The sequence below is a fragment of the Cyprinus carpio genome, chromosome B21 (genome assembly GCF_018340385.1).
Source record: "Cyprinus carpio isolate SPL01 chromosome B21, ASM1834038v1, whole genome shotgun sequence".
NCBI lineage: Eukaryota > Metazoa > Chordata > Actinopteri > Cypriniformes > Cyprinidae > Cyprinus > Cyprinus carpio.
Window position 1 is genome coordinate 8,776,052 of NC_056617.1, and position 12,106 is coordinate 8,788,157.

At 35.8% G+C, this 12,106-nt stretch overlaps 1 protein-coding gene across 1 annotated transcript; it reads left to right on the forward strand.

The window, feature by feature from the left end:
• Nucleotides 1-5,285: 5,285 nt before the first annotated feature.
• LOC109046052 (beta-1,3-galactosyl-O-glycosyl-glycoprotein beta-1,6-N-acetylglucosaminyltransferase 4) lies at nt 5,286-11,481 on the forward strand. Its single transcript, XM_042747907.1, is given in 4 exon segments — nt 5,286-5,469; nt 5,935-6,027; nt 9,681-10,880; nt 10,882-11,481. Coding segments are annotated over 2 exon segments (1,257 nt in total). The 5' UTR covers nt 5,286-5,469; nt 5,935-6,027; nt 9,681; the 3' UTR covers nt 10,940-11,481.
• The last annotated feature ends 625 nt before the right edge of the window (nt 11,482-12,106 follow it).

Sequence of the window (12,106 nt, forward strand, 5' to 3'; positions counted from 1 at the left end):
CATCTCCATTTATTTATTAGCACAATTTATTTACTACTTCTTTATGTGGATACTTATCATTATTTATGTTATGTTACATTATAGTAAAGTTTTTAAAATTCTGCATTTTCTGAATTTTTTAGTGTGTGGGGGGGTCATTTCTGTACACAGGATGAACAATCAACTGTGTTGATTTATTTTAATTCATTTAAAACTATTAAAATTGTTTAACATGTTTAACATTGTATTAACATTTTAAAGAATCAACTAAAATTTAAGCAATAGCCAGCAACAAATTGATTAATGGATTATCCCATCAGTTATTCAAGTTCTCCATTCTATTAAAATTGGGGCTACTCAGGGAACTGCCTTCACTAGCTCTTTGTACTCCGCAATAGCTCCCTTCATTCTACTCTCATTCCATTGGTTTAGCTTCTTCTTATTTCTCTCATTTCCCTCTCTCTCTCTTCCTCGCTCTTTCTGTTGCCATCTCTTTTCCTGATGCTGTGGTACCATTGTATTCTGTAATACATTTCATTGAGTTAATTAAAGGCCATGGATATTTTCATATTTTAGCTGACTAATGACTGTGTGTGTGTGTGTGTGGGTGGAGAAGGGTGGGTGTGCGTGCATGTGTGTGTGTCCGTGTGGGCATGTGGGTGTGTGCATGTGAGTGTGTGCGTGTGTGTGTGTGTGTGGTTGTGTGGGTGAACGTGACTGGAACAACATTCCTATCAACCAATCAGAACTGATGGATAACTTTTCAGGAAATATCTGTTTTAGGCTTACGATCAGGGTTAGGTGCTTCTACTCCCTTGTTAAACCGCTATCATTTCACACTGATTTTAGGAATAAATTATGGGTAGGGTTAGGTTTAGGGCAGGGGATTGGGTTAAGTCTATATTTTTGGACAGTTATGTTGACCAGGATCAACAAAAGATGTTGATCCATGACGTGTCTTACTTGGCAAAATCACAGCAACCGGGTGTGCGTGTGCAGGGTGTGTGTGCAGAAGGGTGGGTGTGCGTGCATGTGTGTATGTGTGGGTGTGCGTATGCAGGGTGTGTGTGTGTGTGTGTGTGTGTGTGTGTGTGTGTGTGTGTGTGTGTCTGTGTACAGAACATTGTCAACTGGCCTAGGCGCAGATCCCCCTCCTGCACAGTGATCTGAACTGTTGTATATACTAAACTAACTGGGAATTTGGGAAATGAAATTAACTGTTTACTTCATCCTGATACCTTTGCTTGCTACTGGAATACGTTTCCCAGATTCCATCTCTGTAGCATCTCTTTAGCTAGCTGGTTTAACTAGCTGCGAGCTACTGTGAACTTATGCGAATGTTATAACCTCCAGTAGTCCACATTAACACCCATTTTTCATTATAGCATATATTATCCCTTTTCATTAGACTAATAAAGTCCCTAAATACATATTTCCTCCATTTGAAGACTGTCCCAGATTACCCAAAGCATGCTGTCCCACATTCTCAATCTTATTTGATAATATGGGACAACAAAGAAATGTTTGAAAGAAAAAAAAAACTAAAACACATTTTCAACACTTTAATACATATTTTGTTGCCTGAATAGATCACAAATTTCCAATAATTTTTTTTTTTCGATTTTGCAAAACAATTCCTGCGTTCACATTTTAATGTGATTTAAAAAGTGGTCATATGATGCGATTTCAAGTTTTCCTTTCTCTTTGGAGTGTTACAAGCTCTTGGTGCATAAAGAAGATTTGTAAAGTTGCAAAGACTAAAGTCTCAAATCCAAAGAGATTTTCTTTATAAAAGTTAAGAGTCAACCACACCGCCCTAAAACTGTCTACGTCACTATGTGGGATGATTTGCATAACACTGCCCAAATGTTCGCGCAAAGAAAGAAGGCGTAACTTTGATTCTTGCTGTTGCCAACGGCACCATGTTGTGGAGACACTGTTCCGTTGTGAAAATGAAAATAATTTGTTTCCCCTTCCAAAAGAGGACACAACTAGAAATCAGTGGTTAAGTTGTATTTACAAAACTGTTCCAGAACAGTTCAACCCAAATATTCAGATGTGTGCAGCGCATTTTACGGAGGACTGTTTCCTGATCCTGGGAGACAAGACTACAATACTGGCTGTTCTGACTCACAGTCGGTGAGTAAGTTTACATAGCCTATGTAAAGGATTTGCTACTGATGATTCAAATGAGAGTTTTGAGCAGTGTAGAGTAGCAGTTCTCAATTCCAGTCCCCTGTGGAATCATCCCCATGAAGTCATGTGATTTCAGACACATGACATCCATGCTAAAATTATAGTAAAAGTCCTGTTGACTAAGTTTTCCCTTACGAAAAAGAAGTTTATTCAAGTGTGCTATTAGTATACTTATTTTAAACTAAAAATAGGAAAGTATACTTTTAGTTTACTTTTTATGTACTTCTCAGAAATGGCCTTTATGTACTTCTAAGATATATAATTATAATGACAATTAAGTATACTTGACTTATACTTACAAAAAGTCAAAATATACTTGAACTTTACTTAAGTATACTTAATAAAATAAACTTGAAGTATACTACTTTTTGGTAAGGGTTGTTAGAACAGGAAATGAACACACTGGAGTTTAGGTGTCCCAGATTACCCAATGTACCAGATTACCCGAATTCACCCTACATATTAATCAAAGGGCTCATATTCGCTCTGTGAGAAATGTGGCTACACACCAACATAATGAGTTAATGACAAATGATTTTCATGAGAGAGTACCTGTGTTTATGTTTCACGTCTCCATTCTTTGAACAACAAATATAAAAACATTGTGTGTTCATGCTGATCTGTCTGGTACACACCTGAAGTTTTTTATGCTCACACACCGAGCTATTTGTTATGCCTGTATCACATTCGATGTCTCAAGTTCTATGGCACTGTGAATAAGTCTTTTTAATTTTCTTATACTGTAGAAAAGACCGTTTTAGAAAGGTTGATATTCAGAAAGTTGTACTGTAATGTAATAACATATTAAGCTGAGCATGAATGTAAGCAACATGGATTTAGGCTGTTAACAATAAGGATATGGCACAATAGTGTATTAAAAGAAAATGGCACAAAAGAACACTATAACCCCTTTTTTATGAAAAGCATTGGTTTGTTTGAAATCACAAGCTCACATTACCTTTTAATCATGTGAAATCACATGAGAGAGAAAACATGTCAGGGGTTTGTGTGTGTGTGTAACAGTTAGTACCAGCACTGGAGTAGGGCGAGGTGGTTCATGAATAAACCAGTTGTATGTGTTTGAGCTCTGCAGCAGACTTCTTCCCGACAGTCCAGTCAAAGCAGCATTACGTCACGAAAGTTCGGACTCAGAGGAAGACCGCGAGGATTTAGGGTGCCATTTGAGACAGGGCCTATGTCGTGGCCCTGAGATCATTTTGTTGAGGTAACCACATCCTTACGTCGTGGCCACGATTTCTTGTTGAGGGAACGACATATTTTTCTCGTGGCCACGAGTTAATATCATGTTGGGGCACCATAATTAGGCCCATCTGTGCAAATAACTACAAATTAAAATAATTGCAGTTAAAATCGTTTCGTTTGAATTAATGACTCACTCAATAAGACTTGCTGCCACCTGCTGGTGGTTTACTTTCATATTTAAAAGTATTTAGTATTTGTATATTTAAAATAATAATAATAATAATTTAAAATTTTAAACATAACATTATTTTTGGAGTTGTAATTTGGCAGCGTAAATGCACATGGCATTTGTGGCATGCTACATTTGAGCTCCATTACATTTGTCTGTGTAAAAATGCATCTAAAATGCCACTTCAGCTGCCTTTATTCTGCAGTGGAAAGATCTGCTTGTTGATTCTGATTTCATTCGTCTCGTTATATTAACTGTAATTATTAGTAAAATTTATTTAACAGTTTGATATAAAATATTATGCATACATTTAATAGGGTTAGTAAAAAGACTGCCTTTTATATAGCCAAAAATTACCTGGAAATCAGTTGAAGTAAATTTTAGTATGTAGTCATGATATTTAATCATATAGAATGTAATTTCCCAGTAACAGAATTATATATGAAAATGCTGAGTGGCTAGCAATCTTAGAAAACCACTAGCCACAGTGGCTGGTTAGCAAAAAAGTTTATGTCAAGCCCTGCATATATGTATATATGCGTGTCCTTTTATGGACCAATGGAGCCTGGAACTCCACAAGTTTGGCACTATGCCCATACAATGCAAACAAGAGCCCATTTTTTAAGATATCAACCTTAAATTTGGAACACAACTTTTTAGATTGTTTTCTAGCAGGTTTTGATCACACATGCATATTTTGTAAACAATATATTATATAAAATATAAAATGTACTTCAGTATATTCTACATTTTCATAAAATGAAACTTCTATAAATTCTTTTCAATTTAACTTTTAGAATTGTTTTTTTTTTTTTTTTTTTTTTTTTTTCGGACAGTGATTTTTTGGACATTTTCAGGGTCAGTACTCAAGAAGTGGGACTGGCAGTTATTAACAGGTTAATCATTTCTGATGATCACTCCTGTTTAAAAGGAAACTGTTAAACAAGTTTTCTGTGTTTTTGCCATGCACATTCCATGAGAGAGACACTAGTATGATTATACTCATTATGAGAAAAGTTAAGCATGAGGACCTGATTAAAATTACCGGCTTAATTGCTTTGGATTCAAAAAGTTAAAATTCTTCAAATACTCCATTAATAACAACACAATACTACACTTAACCCCATCTTACTTTTTAATAATGTGAAGAATAATGTCAAGAATGTAGTAGTCATTTGGTGGAGGAATGAAATAAGACTTGGACAATTAGTAGCAAGGATATTTTATTGACCTCCATACATATCCTGTAGTGTATGCCACTACTGACATAAATTCCATTCCTCTGACACTTTTGGCCTCTAGTAAAAAAATAAAATAAATAAATACATAAAGATTCCAAAAGGGAGTTTTAACATTGATCCCAAAGAACCTTTCAGTAAAACATTCTTTGAAGGACCATTTTACTTGTGGTGTGTGATGAACATAAAAAAATAAAAATTATAAAGAACGTATTGTGGAATGAAAATGTTCCATGAATTTTACAGGTTATTTCTGATTGTGGGGTACGTGGGAAGACAGATTACAACAGAAGTGGAATGGGGCTGCAGAGAATTGAAAGGAAAAAGAAGAGTAGATGGAATCCTGTAAAACAGGTTGAGATTTTTCTTGTAACTGTGTAAGGAAATACTGTCTGTGGCCTGTTACCTTTGCTATTATATTTCACTGTGATAAAAGTACTGCCTGCCTTTTGGAAAGCTGTCTAAATTCAGTTGTATCTAGACTTTTGAGTTGAGTATACCATTGAAGCATTTAAGGAAAAGTCTAGTAAGTTTGTTTTTGAGGCAGTTGTTGCCCAATGAAAAGAGTTGCGCAGAGTGGAAAAATTCGAATTTTCGTTGAATATTGGGGTTTAGCCTTGTACGGTAAGTATATATATATATTTTTTTTTTTGTCATTTAATTAATTATTATGTTTAAGTTTAAATATGATGTAATCAGCAGACAATAAAAGTTTGACAATGATATGTTAAAGGAATAACCATTTTAATCACAATACTTTGAAGGGGAACAGAAACATGTTAAAGATATGAATCTTTCTTGAATGAAGATCAGGTGTGAAGTTTTACTTTTTTTTGGTTACTGGGGTTAACCTTGCCCTGTTATAATTTTAATGTGCGCAAATAACACTTTTTAAGATGAAAAAAGGTTAATATGCAGTTAAATGTGATATAAATGATAATGCGAATGAATCAAATGAAAGTTTATAAATAATGCACAAATAATAAAAGGAAAATTTAACTTTCTAATATTTATCATGTTTTTTTTCTTTACTTTCATTATATGGAATTATTATTTTAATGTTCTTTTGACATTTTTTTTTCGTTCCAGTTCTAGCAACAATAATGAAGGATTATGAATGAATGACTTGAATGAATGACTCCTCCCCTTGACTGCAGCTGCATACTTCTGTGAACATTCAAGGTGCGTCATAAGCAACTTAAACAAGACTACTGTCTTTTTGAGAGACTCATGGAAAAACTTAATTTGTTCAAAACATTCAAGAAAGACATCACTACACCACCAGGATTGTGTTGCTCTGATACAGGGACGGGATTTTTGTTGGTGGAGCAAATATAGATAAAGTGACTGGGAATACATATGTATACAGTGGGGAAAATATTTATTTGATCCCCTGCTGATTTTGTAAGTTTGCTCACTTTCAAAGAAATGAAGGGTCTGTAATTTTTCTGGTAGGTTTATTTTAACAGATAGAGACAGAATATCAACCAAAAATCCAGAAAAAAACACATTATATGAATAAATGAGGCATCTGGCTCCCACAGATTGGTTATGTGCCAAAAACTGTTCTCAAGTAAAAGTAAAAGTACTTATAGAAATATTTACTCAAGTAAAAGTACTAGTCTGAATAGTTACTTGAGTAAGAGTAAAAATGTATCAAATAAAAAAACTACTCAAGTAGTTAGTTACTAGTTACTTTGGATCATATACTGTATATCTAGTCTATTTTTATTTAGATATATAGATACAATGTAATGTGTGTGTGTGTGTGTGTGTGTGTGTGTGTGTGTGTATATATATATATATATATATATATATATATATATATATATATATATATATATATATATATATAATTTTGTTTTTTTCATCAGCCTTTACGCCAGTCTTCAGTGTCATATAATCCTTCAAAAATCATTCAGATATGTTGATTTACTATCAATGATGTTCTTTTTAGCATTCTATTCATCAAAGAATCCTAAACAAACTGTCACAGTTTCCAAAAATATTAAGCAGCAAAACTGTTTCCAGCACTGGTAATAAATCACTATATTAGAATGATCTCTGAAGGATCATATGACTCTGAAAACTGGATTAACAGCTGATGAAAACTCTGATTTGCATCACTGAATTAAATTATATTTTAAAGTATATTATGTATTATATATAAATAACCTCTGACACGGAGAAGAGTGAAAACTCCTCACACGACGTTACCGAAGTTACCGAACATCTGAACATAACGAACCAAAAGCACATTGACGGATCTTCTTCCATCTGTTCTGCAAAATGTAAACAAATGTATATTTCTGCAAGCGTAAATATTGTGGAAATTTTAATATTAATTGTGTCTAGGCCAAGGCATTCCTCCTGGAACAGAGCTAACGCGGTTTTAGGTTTGGAGGATATTCATTTCATAGTCTGTGACAGCATATTTAATGTAAAAATTATACATTGTATTTAATGTATAAGTTACACGTACAGCAAACTGGTAATGTCATGTGGTATCGTGTACTGTAATAGAATGTAGCCTAAGGTAGCCTATACCTGTTGAACCGTAGACAGCACACGTTGTGTTCATCTAATAAAGATCTTCATCGCTAGCAAACAATATCCTTTGCAGATTTGCTTTCAATTGACTGTAGATCCAAAGCCACGTCTTCAACGCTCTTTATGTGTTGAAACTTTGTTACAACTCTGAGTGAGAATTGCTTCAGACGGCTCAGCACGCGCGGCAGGGAACTGAACGAATAATTCAAACTGATTTGCGAACCAATTCACTGGTTTGCCAACTGGTTTGATCAAGCTTTTGAACAGTATTGACTCAAAAGAATGAATTATTCGCGAATGGGCATCGCTCATTGCCAAGAGAAAAGTAGACGGCGCGTTTGGAATAAACTGAAGCATTTATAACTTGTATTGCATTAAGATAAAGTAAAGAGAGGAGCGTGGCCCACAGTAATGAAGTAAAAGTACAGTTTTTTCACTAAAAATTTACTTAATTAAGAGTAAAATTACCTATCTTTAAATATACTCCAAAAGTATTAGTTACCCAAAAAATGTACTTAAGTAAATGAAACGAAGTAAATGTAACTCGTTACTACCCGCCTCTAGTTATGTGCCCATGTTGAACACAGATTAGTCCTGAAGTTACTCCTAATGTCAGCTTGTAAGGTGTATACGACACCTGTCCACACAATCTGTATCTTCCATTCCAACCTCTCCCACCACCATGGTCACCACCAAAGAGCTGTCAAAGGATGTCAGAGTCAAGATTGTAGATCTGCACAAGGCTGGAATGGGCTACAAGACCATGAGCAAGAAGCTTGGTGAGGAGGAGACAACTGCTGGTGTGATTATTTGGAAATGGAAGAAATACAAAATAACCATCAATTGGCCTTGGTCTGGAGCTCCGTGCAAGAACTTGCCTCATGGGGTAAAGATATGATCATGAGAAAGGTGAGGGATCAGCCCTGAACTACACAGGGGGAGCTTGTTGTTGATCTTAAGGCAGTTGGGACCACAGTCACCAAGCAAAACATTGGTAACACACTATGCCAAAGTCTGAAGTCTGACAAAGTCTGACAAAGAACATCAAAATGATTCAGAAAAGGCTTGGGAGAAAGTGCTGTGGTCAGATGAGACCAAAATTGAGCTCTTTGGCATTAACTTGACTCACCGTGTTTGGAGAACACCATCCCTACAATCAAGCACGGAGGTGGAAACATTATGCTTTGGGGCTATTTTTCTGCTAAGGGTACAGGATGACTCAATCGCATTGAGGGGCAAATGGACGGGGCCATGTACTGTAAAATCTTGGACGAGAACCTCCTTCCCTCAGCCAGAACACTGAAGATGGGTCATGGATGGGTCTTCCAGCATGACAATGACCCGAAACATACTGCCAAGGCAACAAAAGAGTGGCTCAAGAAGCAGCACATTCTCCAGACCTCAATCCTATAGAAAATCTGTGGAGGGAGATGAAACTTCGAGTTGCCAAACGACAGCCAAGAAACCTTAAGGATTTAGAGAGGATCTGTAAAGAGGAGTGGACCAAAATCCCTCCTGAGATGTGTGCAAACCTGGTGACCAACTACAAAAAACATCTTACCTCTGTGCTTGCCAACAAGGGTTTCTGCTCCAAGTGCTAAGTCATGGTTTGCTTGGGGATCAAATACTTATTTTACTCACTGAAATGCAAATCAATTTCTAAACTTTATATAATGAGTTTTTTTTCTGGATTTTTTGGTTGGTATTCTGTCTCTATACATTAAAATAGCGGTTCTCAATTTCAGTCCTCGCACGCCCCAGCTATGCATATTTTGCATGTGTCTCTTTGTTAACACACCTGATTCAGATAATCAGCTCTTTAGAAGTGAGCTCCGTGCATGAACCGTGTTCCCATTGATATGGTCCCTACACAGTGTTCATTGCTCCCTACTCCCTGTGCAGGGGAAATCTGTTGAAGTTTACCTCATTTCAGAACATTCATTCAAGCATTTGTGCTGTACAATGTTTTCACACATGGACAAGTGTGACATCATATACCTCTGTAAACATACAAAATGTGCAGAGCAGGGGGGCGCGAGGAATGGAATTGAGAACCGCTGCATTAAAATAAACCTACCATAAAAATTACAGACTCTTCATTTATTTGTTAGTGGGCAAACTTACAAAATCAACAGGGGAACAAATAAATATTTTTCCCACTGTAAGATGTAAGTTAACTTTTTTCATTGATCTGTTTTATGAATGCAACATAACACTCTAAGCTGTGCTATATTGTATGTTGAAAATTCTTAATGTGTAACAAGAACCTTTATTTCTCCCTACAGAATGAAAAACTTGTGGCTCCACCTCAAACCGAAAAACTTCTTTTTTTCTTGTTTAGCACTGGTACTTCTTAGTTGTTTTGTCATATTTTCAACTGTAAATGAAAGAGGAAGACTGAAACCTAGAGTGTTTGAGAGGCCACGTCTGACAGTACAATATAAAATTAATTGCACAGCCATATATGAAATGGATCCAGTGGAACTGGGCAAAACTTTAGCCATTCGCAATCAAAAAAGCTACGTAGGGCCAAACGATGAGGCTGTTGTGAATTCCACCTCTGACTGTGATCAATTTATGTCACAAGGTTATGATGCGATTCAAGGCTCTGAGTTTGAGCGTGAATTTCCCCTTGCTTATTCTTTGGTTGTTCACCAGGATGCTGCTCTTGTGGAGAGGTTGCTAAGGGCCGTTTATATGCCACATAACATATACTGCATACATTATGATCTGAAGTCCTCAGATGACTTTATTTCAGCAATGAAAGGTCTGGCCCGCTGCATCCCCAACGTCTTCATTGCCTCAAACCTGGAGAGGGTGCAGTACGCGGGCTTCTCACGACTCAAAGCGGATCTTAATTGCCTGTCTGACCTCCTAGATTCTGAGGTCAAGTGGAAATATGTCATCAACCTGTGTGGTCAGGACTTTCCACTGCGGACAAACGCTGAGCTGGTGTCGGATCTAAAAGAGCTGAAAGGCAGGAACATGGTGGAGAGCAAGTGGCCTGGAGGAAAGCAATGGCGCTGGACTTATCATCATTTACTGAAAGATAGTAATTCAGAGTACTACAGCTCACCTGTCATCACTTCTGAGATGAAATCTCCACCTCCTCACAACATAGCCATGTTCGTGGGCAGTGCATACTTTACACTCTCAAGAGAATTTGTGTTTTTTGTGAACCAGAGTTCCCTAGCAAGTGATTTCTTGGCTTGGTCTGAGGATACATTCTCACCTGATGAACATTTCTGGGCGACTATGATCCGTGTGTCTGGAGTACCAGGGGAAGTGCCAAGTTCTGACCCTGAGATCTCAGAACTAGCAAGTAAAACCCGTCTGGTGAAGTGGTGGTCTTTAGAAGAAAGATTTTATCCACCATGCACTGGAGTCCGTGTGCGAGAAGTGTGTATTTATGGTTCTGCTGAGCTCAGATGGCTCCTAAACTACGGCCACTGGTTTGCTAATAAAGTGGATCCAAAAGTGGATCCTTCTTATGGAATGTTTAGAAGAAAAACTTGCCGAAAAACGTCTGCAGAGAGAAGTATGAATAATGCACTCTCATTCCGGAGATCAATAGTGGACGTCAGGTTGTGTGTTGTAAGTTATTCTCTGTCGCCCCCTGCTGTGTACAAAAGAATGGAGCATGAGTTGGTTCATCAATGAAATATTGCATTGTTTACCATATTACCTGTGCAAAATAGCTACAAATTCAAATAATTGCTCCAAGTTAAAAAAAACAACAACTAATAACTACATTTTGTGCTCATTGCAGATTAAGTTAAAATTTTAAGGTAATTTTTTGTATGTTTGAAAGATACTTTGTAAATTATTTTAAATTATTATTATTATGAGTTGTTTTTTATATTGAAATAGTCTAGCAAAATAACAGCATTAATAAATGAATTATCATGGCTTTAAGTTCAATAAATTCAAAAGTTAACCAGATGTAAAAACGAAGTAAGTGCTCTTAAGTCTATAGTCCTCTGTTACCATCTACATTCATATGCATTGTTTTATCTTCATGCAGCAGCGTTAAACAATTTTGCAGCATGAGTGTACAAATATTTGTCATGCCAATAAAGTATCTTAAAACTGAAACTAATGCATGTAACTTGCTTATTATTAGGCAGGGATGAATAAACCTAAGAAATCCAGTTAAGACTGTCATTATGCACAAAGAACAAAAATAATTAAGTGTGCTACTTGCATTTTTCAGCACATTATTATTTCTTATATGTGTAATTTTAGTTATTTTTATATTAGATTATACAGTATTATAGTATAGTATTATTTTTCAATTTCCATTTGAATTTAAGTAATATGATTGTCATTTTTAGCTGCTTTTTATAGTTTAACTATTTAAATTCTGTTTTATTTCAGTTTTATTTTTAATAATGGTTAACCTTATTCATGTTTTCATTCATTCAAGCTTACAGAAATCTGAATAGGCATACCCATCATACACATAACCTGAACGTCAATCTATAATTAAAATATGGACCTATTAAAAACTTTTCTTCTGCTTATTTGAACTAAATCTGTTAAATCTTTTTGTAACACTTTTTATTTATTTGTGCAGCTTGACTCCATGTTTTTCAGCAATTCGTCCTTTATTTTACTGTTTGCTCTTTATGCTCTGTGTTAACACATTTCTTTGAATAATCAATTTCTCAATGTGCAAACCAGCTATTTTTATACAAATGAAAACAGCTTT